We start from the raw sequence: 16,884 nt of genomic DNA on the forward strand, positions 1-16,884 counted from the left end.
ACAGATTGACTGGAGTTAAGCAGGCAGATTGGATTCTGGTCAGATGTGTAATAAGAATCTGAACAGGTTATAAACAATCTGAACATGAATCCGAATATGATAAATCTAATAAGCGATCATCTGAATTCGAATTACATTTATCTGGGGTTGTGTGCTGACACAATCTTTGCCTCTGTTCTTGAGTTTAAGTGTATTTTAGGAAACAAATAATGACAGTATCAGTCTGTATTAGAGACCGTACAGGACATTGTTTTCGACAAGTCTGGCAACGGTGGTAGAAGTTAGCGTTCATTCTTCTGTTGCAGACTCAAATTGCAAGAAATAACAATCGCTATTATCCAACTGCAGCAAACTTTGGCAGATATGTTAAAATTCCTCCCTCCCCTTCCTACTCTCTGCATAATCTAGCAATCTTGTCTTCTCAAATATCTCATGGTTCGGTAACCTGAGTGTATTTTTACAGGAATGATCAAACAACACAGAGAAGGCAAAGCTGCTAATTTCATCTTTATAGGAAATATAAAGATGAAATTATAACTATTCTATATTTTTTAAAAGAACACATAATTAAAACCATCCGAGGAGGGTGGATAGGCAACCTAGAAAAGCCAAGACGCTTCCCTGCTATATAAAATTGGCATAACCTATGCTTTTTCAGCTTTGCCAACAAGCTCTCTTATCTCTCGTTCTCTCTCTCTCTCTCTTATGTACCTATGGCTTCTTCTCACTCTTGTCTATATACAAAATTAAGTTTAATAGAAGTATGTGTTGCTCTTGTGACTCGGAGCATCTCTGCAAAGCATTGACCGAACTTCAATGATAGTTTTTGGAGGCTCCAAGTCCTTCTCTTGAAGGGCATTCCCCAGCAGCTGCTGCATCTGTGATGCAAAAGTGTCATCCAGAATCTGCAAGTTACATAATGGCGCACATCATAAAGGGCGGGAAATTTGGAGCAAACTGAGAGCAGAAGGGAAAAGAAGAAACCAATTTTTACCTACTACAATGGCAAAAATACAAGGAATAGAATGCATTGTCATGAATATGGCCTAATCGTTCAACTTATCGCATGTTTTATGGGTAATGAAAAGCAGCCATCATTGATAAGCGACCAACATGCCGAGTTTGGTTTTGGTTACAATCCATTACTTAGTGTAGTGATTTGGAGCTGTGCCCCTTAGTGAGCTCCACCTCGAATTCACCTAGGGATGTGGGGTCTACCTCGAATCCACCTCAACGATCTGAAACGTTCATATTGTACGGTACATTGAAAATATCATCCATGTAAAAAATAAGTTGATCGGATATCGATAATGACATGATCAAATCAAATTTATCTTCAAAAATATGGACCAAATTTGATTTTAAGAACAATTGTCCGTATTTTTTAAAACAAAAAATAATCCAATTATGTGGCTACTAATATCCGTTCAACCTAATTTTTTATATAAATAATATTTTGGATGAGCCTTACAATATGCACAGATCAGATCGTTGAGATGAATTTGAGGTGGCCCCCACTATTGGGCACAGCAACCCCCATCCAAGTGATCAATTTTCACAATAACATAATGAATCAGATAGTCCTAAACGATGCACACTCTCGATATATTTGTTGAAGCAATAGTAAGTGGGTAATATCACCCAAGTATGCTGCTTCTGTATGTTGTGACTGAAATTACTTCTTGTCTTTTTACTATCAGCTAAAGAGTTTGGGCTTCACAAGTTCCTGCACTTACAGAGATGGCAATTCTTGAACCTTTGTACCACGACCTGTTCTCTTTCCTGTTCTCCAAGAAGCTCAGAACATCCTGTGACAACATAAGAACAATTTAAGACAAAAAACTATTAAACTGGAGTGCATTAGTCAATAATGTACAGAGAGGAATTTACTAACCTGTCCCATCCGATCCCAATAGCCCCGACATATCGAAATGAAAACATGGCTCTCAAAGATAGTATGGAGATGATTCATTGTACTTGTCAGCTGGTCCTTCAGTGTTTGCATTCGACTTCTTACATCCGATTCTACCACAGTTTCTTTCGAATCTTGTAGAATCTTCTTCAGCTTTGTAGCATTCTGTAACCTTGACTGCAACAAAAAAGGCAACCAACAAAACATATATCAAAAAAAAGCCTATTGACTATTGTTTTGCAAATCCATATCAGATTGCGAAACTAGAAACATCTATACAATTTCTGAAAGATCATTCACTCAAATTTTGTTTCAAGAACTATTGATCTTTCTTCATTGCATTTTCTGGGGGGGGGGGGGGGGGGGGAGCTAACATTTTTTTTCTCAAAATACTTTTGGGAACGCAGGCCTCAAGCCCAAGTGGTCACCCTTTGGTTTCCCAAGTTACAAGGGGGATTCAAACCCCACCAAGTCAGGTTCTTTAGAAATACATCTACATCTGGCTATAAATTTGTACGTAGAAAATAATATCGTTGTGTGGTTCTTTCAATAAATAAAAAAAGACAGAAAACCGGGTAATAAAATAACTTCTATGATATCACAACTTACAAATGGACAAGTCAAAGTTAGAAGGGATTTATGTTTGGATTATGGATTTAGGTAGGGATTTGGAAAGAGAAAGGAAATGACAAAAATCTAACTTTTTTTTAATCCACATTTCCTTACCAAATCCCTATCCAAATTCATGATCCAACCACAGCTTTAAGGATATGCATTTAATTTCGAGAATGATACTCACATTTTCTGCTAGCTTCTCCACAACTGCTTGCAGGTAATTCCTGAACTTTGTTCTAAGCATCACAGTTACTTCACTGAGGCGCTCTCCAGGGGCTGTGCTTCCCCTATCAGGGATGCAAGAACCCCATGACTTCAACTGATGTTCTATCTTGGGCCGCAATATGTCAAGCATTCTCTTCATGGAATTCAAAAGAATTCCAAGCTGAATGCAAAACCATATTCAGCCGAAACCCAAAAGAATACCAATACTAAAAGGGCAAAAAATGAATACTTGACAAGTAAAGCTCACCTCATCCGGGACCACGTAGGGGCACACAGATCGTTTTGTGAGCTTCTGTACATATTTGAGACCAAATTTCTTGGGTGTCAAATTTTCCTTCAATGGCGACAAGACATCCGCATACTGCTTGTCCAGGGCCTCCACAACTGCCTTCTCTATGTCAGCAATGGCCTTTTTGTAGAAACAAGGTCCGAAAACATAAATTTCAAGTTATAATCCATGTAACATTATACGTGGATAAAAAAAGAAAAAAAGAAAGAAGGGTTAATTACACATTACGCCCTCAACTTTAAAATCATACATTTAGACCTCTCAACTATCAAAATTGCTTCACTTTCACCCCCTCTGGAAGCATCTTTGTACAGTTTTTGATAGTTGAGGGGTCTAAATGTGCAGTTTTAAAGTTGAGGGGGGTTAAGATGATATTTAGCAATAGTTGAAGGTGGTAAAGTGAAATTAACCCACAATATATATATATATATGTGTGTATATATATACAAGAGCCCATCATCTCGATGACAAATTAAATCATATATCCTCTTTCTTTTTCGTTTCCTATTCTTTTTGCAGTCATCATGAATATATATCATGAAAGGACACAATAGTATTTTGGGGCAGTTCAATTGCACCCATTAGAAACAAGGATAGCACCTTGCTCCATTCCTTGATCATTCGACCTCTATTTTGGAACCCAACCTCAACTCCTACTAAACAAGGATCTTCTAGTTTAGACAGTAATTACAAAGCAGGTAAGATTGATCACTGTAATAGAATGGATGGCCGGTACTTGGCATATGTTTACAAATACCTATGAAGCACGGACACTTCAAAATAGGTGTCGTGGCGGTGTCAGACACAGGGACATGCCGGGGGGCACGTATGGGACAATTTTATTTTTATTTTTTTGAAGGGGACATGGCAGGACACCCTCCCTTTAATTATTATTATTTTTTTTTTTTTGGACCAAAGATTAAGTGTGTACCCAATCTTTCCCCTCTCAAACACACATTAATATGCACCAATTGAGCGTTATTTTTATTTATTTATTTATTTTGCATAGGACACGCATGTTCAAATATGGATGATTTATTAATTTATTTAAATGTAGTGATTTTTTTATATATATTGAATTAACGTTAGTGTTTATTAATTTTGATTGTTTGATAACATAATATTAATCTACATAACAAATATATATAATAAAAATAATAATAATTTGCCGTGTCCCCCGCCGTGTCCGTGCCCCCATTTTTTTGAAATCACCGTGTCTTGTGTCTATGTCCGTGTCCATGTTTATGCTTCATAGACAAATACCCACAGAACATAGAGGAAAAAAACTAAGAAAATAAGGTTGAGGGGTGAAGAAGGCAGCATGAACATACATTCTCCAAAACAAAAGTGTATTCTGGCCAGCGACAGATGATGACTTCATAATCGTTCAATGTTTCTTTGAGGCGTTCATACATCTCATCAACAAAAGGTGTTGTCGAGTGTTGTGTCCTGATTCCGGACCATTTCACCTGCAAGTATAAATTCCTTCAAGCATCAGGGCAATAAACCACAAACAAGGATAAACCAAACCAAACTAAGCCTTGTATCCAAATCAAGTATGGGTCAACTACATGAATCATTTTTTGCTATTCTGCTCTATCAAGAGCTATAAGCTCAGTTAAATTAAATAAATTCATCTTTTTTCACTAAAACCACAAACCAGGATATGCAACATTTTATAAGTTGTAGAACATTCCAAAGCTTCCCTTAATTTTATCCATAACATAGTACAATCTAAAAAATAAAAAATAAAAAAAGAAGGGAAAAAGTACCCATCAATCTTACTTTTGCATTGTTAGTACAACATTTTTTTAAAACAATAGAGTCCTATTTTAAGTTTCATAAGTTCTATATTTTCTATCATTCTTCTTTTGCCCTTTTCACACTTCAATTTCCAAGTTTTCATCATTTAAAACTACTCAATTTTCATCTAGAATTTACAGCACATTTGAGAAATAGGGTTGAATAAATGATTTTAACAAATTATGACATCTTAGTTTTTATTTTCAAGGTGAAAATATAACTGATAGTCATTGAAATTTTTGAAAACTAAACAAATATTAGAACACTGATATCGTAAGTTTTTTTTTCTCATGAATTTTTGTGCGTGCACGATATATCATGATTTATATTCCTTATTCTACCACAACCAAAATTAGAGTATGAGAACAACATACTTAAATAATGGTTTGCATCATGGTATACTTGTTTACTTAATTTTTGGAGTAGGTTGAAACCAATTATAAAGTTAGAGATAAAAGGCATAATTGATATATTTTGGTATCCACAATACAAGCATGCACCATTTTCCATTCATGTTTAAAGATATGAATGTGAGAGAAATTGACGGTACACAATGAAAGCTCGAAAGTTAGCCACATAAATATTTGCAATGTTTAGTATTTGCACCTTATCTAATCTGCATGACTCGAGCAAAGAAAGGCGCTTATCTTGAATCCAGAGCATAATATACAAATGGAACAAATCTTTTGCATCAACTCCACCTTTAACAGGTCTGAAACAGAACACGAAGTGGAAATTAAATCATGCAAAGTCATAAGGAATGTGATAGCATTCGTGACAAGGAGTAAAATCATGAAAAAATTATTACTTAATATTCCATCTGGCAAGATCCCTCTGAAAGTCTGCAGTTGCGATGACAAGTTCTGCTACAGGAGGCGAAGGGCCTGTTGGAGGGCATGCAATGAGGAATGCCCGCAATCTACTGCAAAGTTCTGCACTGTATATGGCTGAGGAAAGATTGGGAAGATCTATGAAACTGAAGAGAGAGGGGGGGAAAAATTAGACAAATATTAGACATAAGACAACCAGCCCAGTGATTGTAATATTACAATCAACATAAAATGAGATTTAACAGGGCATTTATGACACAAACCAAATGCAACTCAAACAAATAACTAGGAAAATTCAAATATATAAATCATCTTGCATCAATGAAATAAGCTAAATCACATGCCACTCAAAAACATAAACACAAAAATATATATATATATATATATGACTATTAGTATATAGCTGACGAATTTTGCTTAAGCTTCAAATATTGTTCACATGATGAGAATATGAAGAAAATTTACCTTGGAAGTACATGTTGATTGTGGATCTCTATATCAGTGAAAATTTCATTCCTGATATTCAAACAAAGGGATTTCATCTTTTGATAAGCAGTGGAAATGGTAACAGAATCCATCAAAATGCCTTCATTGTTGCTGGAAACAAACTCATCCATCTCAGTCAAGTACCTTCTCGATCTCTTTTTCGCAGCAGCCTGGTAAAACGCAACCCATTGTTGTCAAATCGCAAATTGAATAGTGAATTGAGAATTGTACCAAATCGTGAATAGTAAGATTCACTTTATTTAGCATAATATATAACTTTACACATGTATATATATATATATATATATGAGTTTTGTGAAAACGGAGCTGTTTCATGCATTATGCAAACACAACTGAATCGCATGAATCGTATTGATGGAATTAAATCGAATGATTCACTCAATTTAAGATTCAACAACATGAATGAATCATTTTGGTTGAAATTCATATCAAATCATATGAATCGAATCGTGAATCGTAAGATTCTAACAACCATATACACAACTACTTACTAAAACAATGAATGCAGCTTTAAACCAGCATTATTATATACATTAGTTTCACAAACCTGAAAATAGCTGTACAGTTTAGTCTGTGCCTCAGGAGACAATATATCATGCAGAAGCGTAAACAGTTTCACAGCAGGCTCCAATACAGGCACCGCAAGCCCAGTTGCAGGCTTAAAAACATCCATAATTCCTGATGGTGCCGACTCATCCAAAGATTTATAGTTCTCAAAAACCAGAGCAAGAATCTGGCTTATTTGATCCTCAATTTCTCCTAACATTCGATTCTAGTGAACAGATATGAAAATGTGTAACATCAGCAGACATATTAGAAGCATGAACAATTCAATAATAGAAAAAAAGCAAGTCAGAAATTAAAAGTTTTTTTTTTTTTTTTCATAACAACCAAAGCAAGTAGGAAGAAGTGCCATATACACACTGACTAAGTAGCAAAGACATGGCCATGTGACACAACACGGACACGCCGGCACAGTGATTTTCAGAAAATGCATGACACAATACGCCTTGGGACAAAAAATTATAGTTTTATTCGAAGGTAATGAAAAAGCAACATAATACTAATTAAAAATAAAAAAAAATAAAAAATCATATATTTTATAATTTAAACATCAAGGTATCATTCATGAAACAATTGCATTATAAAGAATGCAAAACTACTGTAAAACATTAAAATACACATGATGTATTCATCTTACAAATGTTTTAAAACATATTTAGAGTACAAAAGTTGCATTCCGAAGAATGCAAAACAATTAATGTGTTTGGTTTGAGTTTTTTGAATTAAGTTTTTTGAAAACTAAGTTTTTTGAAAACTGAGTTTTTTGGTTTTCGTGTTTTTTTTTGTTTTTAGTGAATGTTTTTAAAATTTTAAACATTTTTTTTACGTTTTTAGATGCACCTTACTTAGATGTATCTAAAAAGTAAAAAAAAATTGAAAAAATATTTTTAAAAATTAATAAATACATAAAAATACAAAAGATGTACTGAATTCTCGTATTTTTTTTTGTATTTTTGGTATTTAGTAATTTTTAAAAGATTTTTTTCATTTTTTTTACTTTTTAGGTATATTTATGTTAGGTATGTCTAAAAATTAAAAAAATTGCTCAAAATATTAAAAAAATTCAGTAAAAACAAAAAACACGGAAAATAAAAAAGTAGAATTTTCTTAAAAGTGTTTTTGAAAAATGGTAACCAAGCATATAGAAATGAAAAGATTCATCACATAGATCATGTTCAAAGAGTTCGCTGGAGTGTCCAATTTATATTTTAACATTTTAATTAAGATACGTTGAAAAAGTGTCGGTCATACTTTTAGGAGTGTCTATAGAGTGTCGTGTCCAACACGGCACCTCCTTCATAGAAGTGTTTGTGCTTCTTAGCACACTAGTAACAATAACAATAATTAGTTGTAGTAGCAGTAACAGTAATACCAGTATTAGCAGTAGCAGCAGTAGGTTGTAATATTAAGTACACAAATAATAATTTCAAACTGAAATTTTAGCCGTACCTCTTGATGACTTAACATGATTTTATTGTGGCCCTTCATAACTACAGGGTATAAATGATCATATACCAGTGTGAGACAATCGGCAGTGGGCGTGGCCACATCCATGACATATGAAAGGTATCTACAAACATGCATCAGAGTGATATAACCACGGAAGGAAATTCATTGAGGAACAAAGAAGTAGTTATAAGATGATGTATTCCATAGCTTTTTTTGGTAGAAAGGAGCGAATACCTTAGCCTAGTGTATGCATCTGAAACCCCATAATAGGATGCAAATTCATTTAGTAACCATTTCCATGGGCCATGCAACAATAAATTTCTTTGTTGAAAATGCTGAACTTTCATTGCAACTTCTAATACCAGGTCATATGCCACGGTTTCTGCAACAGAGCCACACTGCCAAACAGAGAACAGTCGAAATCATAATCTTTTAGGGAGACACAACTTTGCCAAATTTGAACAACAAAGGTAATACAATTATTCCATTCAAAAAGACGAAAGATGCATATTAATAAAAATCAGATCAGCAACAAAACAATGTATGTATATATATATTAAGCTGACTTTTAATAAGACGTTGTGTCTAATAACAAGAGGGTATACGTTTGATTCTTTCGGCTGTGTTTGGATCTTGGATTTGGGCAGGGATTTGTGGAGGGAAAATAAAAGGGTAGCTCGTTATTTCATTCACCTTTCCCGACACTTTTCTTTTCCCTCTGCAAATCTTACCCAATTTCAAGATCCAATAACAGCCTTCAACACATGAAAATCAAAGTCACCACTCAAATTCAAGTACTTAAAGCATTGCATTATTGTTAATATATCTAAATGTTGTTGAGCTGAGTTCTCCATTCAAGTCTCTTAAACTGAAAATTTGATTTGATCAGACGCTATACTATAGTGTGTACGGTGGCGCACCTTAAGATGGTTATTTTCATCTAAACTCGTTGAGTAATTTATATAGAGTTGTAGTCTTCCAACAAGCTCATGCTCTGGCTCATGATAAATAGACCACCATCGTAGCTTGTCACCCTGCGGTGAAATTAAAATATAAGCCTCATTCATAGCAAAATAATCTTCTTTACCAGCTAATTCCAGGCTGAAGTGAGAATTTGGAGGACTTTACTGGATCTTCAGCAATAGTAGCCACTTGAGCAAGGGCACGACCATATTGCTTTCCCTTAGAATCCATGACTTCAATGATTAGGTCATCTCCTAGGCTATCTGGAAAGCTGTAAAGTCGTCAATACCTTTCACAAACAAATCCATAGACGAAAAAAGATGCAGAATAGCAAGAGTACGTACAATACATGGGTTTCACCAGATCCAGGTTGCATTCGAATAGCATCCTCTTCACTTGAACTTTTCAGTCGTAAACAACAACAGTATGTTTCTGATGACAACAAAATCATCTGGTTAGAGAGGCATAACAATACACAATCAGCCATTCAATTGGCTCAACATGCCAAGATTCGAAACTAGTGTTACCAAAAAGCACTAACACCCTAGTGATTTACGTTTTCGAACGCATGTTTCAAAACGCGGTATACTTTCATTCTAAAACGGCGTATTTAACAATCCAAAGCGATCCCATCAATTATATATATATATATATTTTTTCATTATAAGTACTCCTTAATCGGGAAAAAGTTAATACAATAAACTAAAATCTAGATGGAGTGGTGTTTTGGATTGACAAAATGTAAAATAATTGGTCATAATGCTCATAGAACTGTGTTATTAAACAATTAGTTTGAAAAAAAAAAAAAAAAAAAAAAATACACTATCATATATTGGATGTCAAAGTAAGAAGTCTATCCCAATCGTACCACATTTTAGAGCATGTGGCGTACCACTTTCCTATTCTCATTCCTCATACCAGAAAAATCTGATTTCTATGTAACATCGTTCCAAACAATAAGCAGTTAACTACATGGACCACCTTATGCAAAAAAATTCACTGATTTCAACACCACATGCCTATTCATTATCTAGCAACGTGACCAATGTCCTATCAAGATGGACACCAATGGTTTCCAAACTATAGAAACTCAAGCCTCTACAACTACAAAATGTTCAGGATACATAAATTTATAATTCATGGTATCTGATCGCTCAAAATGTCAAACCGTCTGTAAACAGAGATCAGATGAATAATAGCTTTGTATTCAAACTTCTAGTAAAGCAAAGAGTCCACTACCTTGCACAGCTTCATAAGATGAACTGCTGCGCAATGTTGTTACACCAATTTTCAAAAGTCCGGAGACCTGTTTCACATAATGAGTACTGGCCTGCACATAAGCGAAGCTCTGGCGTGAAAAAGAACCATTTGGAGGCACACGAGGAACAAAACAAATTTTCTGAAGTGCTTGCCACCCAGAAGATAGTGTTGACCGTAGACTGTAAAAGCGATTTCGGACGAACTCCATTTTTATATTTGGTCTTGGAATGGAAGAAAAACTGCATCCTGTGGGTGGGTCCAGAGCCATTTTCACCCTACGAACTGCACAATGGACAAAAGCTTCAGAACAGTTCGTTACACTTTTCAACCATTGTCAGCGTCTAAGTTTGGAAATGAAAAGCTACCTTGAACCTTCATCTTCCCAACCATTTTCTTCGGTTTTCGGGCAGTTCCCTCACTGGCATGCTCAGACGAGCGCTTCACCAATAATTCCTCCTCTGATTGTAATAGCACTTGCTGCAAACTGAAGTGCAAAAGGACATTGAAGGACTGGAGTTGAAATAATTTTAAATTTATTGATGTTATCCCCCTCATCATACAATTTTTAAAAATTTCAGAGATTGTCCCCCTCACTATAGCAATCATACACTCATTTATTTTCAAGATCAAAAAGCACATACACTAACAAAGAAAACATTATATTTTAGTACTACACTGCTGAAACATGTTCACATGAAATTGGAACTTTAATGAGCACTGTTAAGTTTTGATGAATTTAACTAGTCCGTAACATTAGTTCAAAGAATTTACACCTTTGGATTTAAAGTAAAAAAAATATTTTCTATAACACAACATTTGCTAACAAGCAAACATACCCTATTTAGGATATAATTGAGGCAAGGCAAATAGAAAATGTTTTATACTCCAGCAGATCTCATTGAGCACAATTTTTTCCCCATAAGTGTTGCAATCTTGGTAACTTCAAAATATATTCCACAAATATTGTCCATTTTTGCTTTCTTCTTGTAGCTTAATATAATTATTTAGCTTTTGGTTCTGACAGGTTCATCAAATTACTTCAAACAGCAGTTCTCTTCAAGTAAGAACTTAAGATTAACATCATTGTAATGCTCTCTTCTTCTTTTTTTTATGTAGTGCTTTAACAAGTATATTTCCAGTAGAAAAATGCAACAGAAGGCCCAATACAAATGATGGCACAGTAGAAAAAGTCACCTAAATGTGTCTCGCAACAGAGCACATTCATTTTCCAAAAACATGGGAGCTTCCATGCATTGCTTCGCCCAAGCATGAAGGCACAACCGAACACAAGCATCATACGCAATCACAGCGTGCCACGGCCCTTGAGTGCTGAATTTGATTAATAGAGCATATAAGTACAGCTGAAAATCAAAATAATAAACAATGCATATGCAAAAGGCTAACATATTTAAGCTTATCTCCATCTACAGTCAGCAAGAAATACCTGGCATGAAAAGTTGGAAGGCGCGCAGGGACTAAACCTGAGGGTGCACTACTTTCTATACCAGAAGCACTCCTGTGAAACAAACATAACATCTTCATCCAAATTACAGCAACTAGTAGTTGAGCACATGCAATGTGTGTGTAGAAATATAAGACAATTGTAACCGTCAAATGGAAAAGGAAATTCGAATGTAGATGGAGAATAAAAATATAAAAAAATTAAATTAAATTTTGAAATCACACCAAGTGAGTTGTGTGCTTTATATGATACCATATATATATATAAATAGAAGATAAATAGATGTGGTAGTGAAAGCATACAAACATGGCATATCTCACAAAAATTATTACACAAGGTTTCTGCAAAAGTACAGTAAAACATTTTACAAACCTCACATGCTGGTCAGGAATCTTTTTTTCAGTATTATCCTCTGGTTCAACCCGAGGAGAAACGCTATCAGAAGCATCTGGGCCATTTTTAGCCGAAAAATCATGTGAATATGGTACATAAGGTTTGTATTGTGCTCTAGAAGTTGGAAGTTGTTCAGCATCTTCCTTGATTTCCCTGGAAGAACCACAAAATAGAGGTGCACTGGGAATATCATCGTCAGAAAACTTTTCATTTGGCAAATTTCTGACACGAGAATCCTGCAAAATAATGGTTGTCTTAACAAAAAGTTATTTACATTTGAAGTGAACCATGCTAATACAGAGGCTGCAGAAAATGAGTAGCAAAAAAAATGATTCACAAAAATCATAATTTTATGATAGAAGAAAGAGTTCCAATATCATGGACAAATATATGACATAATCATTGAAACCTTGGTAGTAGAAACAAGACCCTGAAATCAAATTTATGCTTCACATGAATACTTCAAAATGAGTGAACCAACTTATAGGACACAACATGTGTATCATGTATGCTGCTTGCTGAGGATTAGTTTGCAGAATGTGTATAATTGATGGCAGAACTTGTTCCTCTTGCACAATTTTTTCATCAAAACACATAAAATCCTTTCACTGGAGATGTTATCATGTGTTGACCAAAGGGAGAGAGGGATGGTGTCACCTGTAATGTAGATAAATTTAGAGGTTTTCCATTTCACAGCCCATGTGTGCACACCCAAGACCAACACACTCAGACAGGGCTTCTCTCTCTTTTTTCCTTGCCCCCAACACCCCCCCCCCCCCCCCAATTTAGTCATCTTGAAAAGACATACATAGATATCTATTGAACTCATACCTCTTTTCTTCAATTAGTAAATAATATCCATACAGATGCTTTCTTTTCGATTCTAAACGATTAGGGCAATTTATTTTAGGGATCAAATCAAAGCATTAATAGATTGAGCATATCCAACAGGTGAGCCCCTGACTAGGTCATTGTGATAAATTCAATGACTGTCTAAGCAAGAATTCATGCTAGTCCGGAAGGATAGTTCTAACCTAAAAGAAAAATGAAAATTCGGAAGAATAGTTCTAACCTATGAGTGAGAATTCAGCTGCATTAGGAGGAAAAATGATATTCTAGTCAGGAAGGATAGTTCTAACCTATAAACCCATTACTTCCAAAAAGACAGGCAATCTAGAAAAGACAAGTTATGAAAGACATGACTGGTATGCAATCAAATCAGAACGCCATAATTAACCATTAGACTCAGTTCATCTCAGTTTCAACAGTCGAGGGAACTCAAAGAACAGGTAATAGTGCCACCACTACTAATTCTTTGGAGATTTCACATTTGGATTTCAAGAATGCATGAATAGAAGAACTACACTTAACAGATGAATCTGAAATTTTCAGAAGCTTCAATTCTTGGGCCGTGAGAAGGAACTATCACACAATAAACTCTTAAAAGTTCTCTATCATATCACGCCACCACACTCCCCTTACAAACTCCTGGGACATTTATTATCCTCAAGATGTAAAATTATTGCTAATTTTGCAAAGTTCAACTAAATAGGCTAGATTACAGTTACATTATCTACCAAATTACACATATACAGTTACAGAAAAGGGAAAAATCTACCAATGATTTATATGTACTAATGTTTTCATTTTATCAGTTAGTGTCTTCCATAAAATTGAACAACATTGCTCAACACATAGTCATTGGAGTGGAAGCCTAAAATGTACCATGCACTCTCAGATTTCCAAAAACGCATTTATGCCAATACCAAAAGCACCCTAGTCAGATTTCCAAACCACATTTACACCAATACCAAAAGCCTGAAGAGGTGTAAAAGAACAATTTACATTAACATTTCAATCACAAGAGTTTCTAATTAAAAATAAGTGCTGATTAATCAGTCATTGTCAAGATGTCGTGTGTGCTCGTGCGTGCATGTGTGGAATTTAAGAAATACATCACAACTTAAAGTCCAACCCAAGATTAATTAGTGATCGTCTAGATGTTGTATGCGTATAAAATTTAGGAGTTACATAACAACTTCAAAAAAAAACAAACAAACAAACAAACTGGATTTAAAGCAGAACATACCTTTTCTGCAGCACTTTCCACATTCGTCCGAGAAGGAACATTCGATGCATACCCCTCTGAAACATACTCTGTCGCACGAGTCCCTCCCACAGTGTCGCCACCCACTTGTGTGCTTGAAAATTCAGAACTTGCAGCAGAATCAGAGATATCATCCTCACTATAACCATTCCTTCCAACCGGGTATCTATTAGCTCCCCTCATCAATCTCTCTGCCACATTTCCATTCCCTCGCCCAATTGTTTCCCTCGACGAACTAACATCTCCTGAGTACACAGAATCACTGGCATACCGGGTTTGCCTCTGCGCAGAATTATAGTATCTTTTTGAAGCAGCATTAGTATGATCTCCGTCATCTTGTGGTGACGAAGAATCAAGCGAGTATCTTCCACCGTAGGTCTGCTCTGAATCAGTGGTTAGATCATTGTCAGAAGCAGACCCAATATCATCAACATCAGTGGGTAAAGCTCTTGAAACTGGAATTACACCAGATAAATGCCCACTTCGGAATTTTGACGGTGAAGGTAACCCAAAACCTCGATCGCCGCCACTTTGGGCGTTAGAAAGAGGATCAATTCGTCGTCGTAGATTCGAAACTGAGTAAGGAACTTCCTCCTTCTGATTAACAGAACCCTGAATTTTATTCTATAAATCAACAAAAACCCATTCTACAGTACAAAATGAACATTAAAAGATTTGTAGAATTGCCACAATTTAAACCCTCAAGAATGCAACAAATCAACCAATACCCACATCACAGATTCACAAACTATAAATATGTGTGTGTTTGTGTGGGCATATAATGTATATGAAGTGAAAGAAGAATTTGAAATTTGAAACTTAGTAAGGAACTTCCTTCCTTCTTCTGATTAACAGAACCCCGAATTTTATGCTATTAATCAACAAAAAACTCATTCTACATTACAAAATGAACAATCAAACTTTCGTAGAATTGACAGAATTTAATTAAACCCTCAAGAAAGAAGGCAAATCAACCAATACCCATATCACAAATTCAAAAACACACACACACACACACACACACACACACACACAGTATATATAAGAAGTGAAAGAAAATGAGAGCAAACAATTATGTGAAAGAAGGTAACCTTTCTGACCCATCGAAGAGCATTGTTGTTGTCAAGTCCATCAGTGAACATTTTGCTTGGGGTTAATTCTATCTATCTATAAAGCAGCACTAAACTAGCATGCTAAACCCACTTCAGATATTCAAGTAAAGGTCAGTTTTCTACACAAATCCAAGTATAGAAGCTGAAGCAGAGTCATGTAGCCAAAATGAAAGAAGAACAATGTGACGTTTCACAGAGAGAGAGAGAGAGAGAGAGAGAGAGAGTAATGACTAGTGAGTGAGTAGAAGGGAAGATTTTAAGAAGGAAAAAAAAAAGGGTCGTGAGTCCCCAGAAAACCACCCCCTTTTTGATTCAGCTCTGTGAGAGAACTGCCAAGAAGAACCAACCCAAAAGGTTCTGCTGCAAATTTGGGTGCCTCTCTCTCTCTCTCTCTACAGTTTTTTTTTTTGAGAGATTCGTTTTTCAAATTTAACAATTGATGAGCGTTTTTTTTTTTTGGCGTAACGTCTGTTGGTGGGATTTTTTTGGTACAAAACGATGTCGTGTTGGTGTGTTTTTCTTGAAGGTAGTAAAAAGTGCCAAGAATATAGATGCCAATCATGATTGAGACTTTAATTTTTATAACTCTTAAAATGATTTGAATTGCTCACGTGAGAGAGTTAAGGAAAAAAAAAAATACATAAATGATCTAAATTATTTTAAGAATTATAAAAATTTCCAAATTAGATGTCTCAATCATTTTTGTATAAACATTAATTCATAAAGGGATGTTTAGTAATGGCTTTTTTTAAAAAAAATTTAGGCTAAAATTCTAAAAAAATATGTTAAAATAATCGATCAAATAAAATGTCACATCAAATTCATAATAATTTTATTTTTTCTTTTATAAATATCACATCTAATTATAAAAAAATCAAAATATTTTTTTAAATATAAAAATTTTAATCTATTAAAATAGTCAAAAATTAAAATAACTTATTAAAATAATAACTTCTCGAACACTTATAAAAAAAATAAAAAAATAAAAATAAAAATAAAAGAAAAGAAAAGGGGTCGCTAAAATCTAATGTGGGGTAGGGGGCTTTTTTGAAATCCCAAAATAATAGAGCACGGAAAAGTTGAGGCCGACGTGGCGTTAGCCGAACGTTGTAGTGGGAACACGCAGTCACTTGATGGCTGGCCCAAACCATTTCTCTCTCCCGGCTAAAAGTTCCATTCAAAAAGTGGGAGACGAATTGTTAGGCCCGGAACCTTTTTTTTTTTTTTTTTTTTTGGATGATTTATAACGTTTTCTGTTTTCAAGTCCTGTTTGTATTAAACAAAATATTTTATTTATAAATTAATTTTCTTTAAATTGACTCTCACTCACCATAACCAATCCTGAGGGAAGCGATTAAGGCGTTGGTCGCCTTAGGCCTTGTTTGTCATCTCT

At 34.9% G+C, this 16,884-nt stretch overlaps 1 protein-coding gene across 2 annotated transcripts; it reads right to left on the reverse strand.

Moving 5' to 3' along the window:
* Positions 1-507: 507 nt before the first annotated feature.
* Positions 508-16,053, reverse strand: LOC114276895 (uncharacterized). 2 transcript variants are annotated; one of them, XM_082874194.1, is made up of 22 exons: positions 15,471-16,053; positions 14,362-14,991; positions 12,252-12,508; positions 11,862-11,933; positions 11,612-11,746; positions 10,783-10,901; positions 10,397-10,699; positions 9,502-9,589; positions 9,323-9,428; positions 9,115-9,228; positions 8,429-8,592; positions 8,195-8,315; positions 6,729-6,953; positions 6,140-6,330; positions 5,653-5,820; positions 5,451-5,556; positions 4,373-4,510; positions 3,000-3,161; positions 2,712-2,912; positions 1,895-2,089; positions 1,737-1,808; positions 508-905 (listed from the first exon to the last, which is right to left on the reverse strand). In XM_082874194.1, the coding sequence occupies exons 1-22, from the start codon at positions 15,519-15,521 to the stop codon at positions 753-755; spliced, it is 3,771 nt and encodes a 1,256-aa protein (XP_082730320.1). In that variant the 5' UTR covers positions 15,522-16,053; the 3' UTR covers positions 508-752. The 2 variants fall into 2 exon arrangements, with proteins under 2 accessions (XP_082730320.1, XP_082730321.1); XM_082874195.1 differs by having other exon boundaries at positions 14,362-14,976; positions 15,471-15,724.
* Positions 16,054-16,884: the final 831 nt, after the last annotated feature.

Source organism: Camellia sinensis, chromosome 6 (genome assembly GCF_055761805.1).
Source record: "Camellia sinensis isolate YWXY chromosome 6, ASM5576180v1, whole genome shotgun sequence".
Taxonomy (NCBI): Eukaryota; Viridiplantae; Streptophyta; class Magnoliopsida; order Ericales; family Theaceae; genus Camellia; species Camellia sinensis.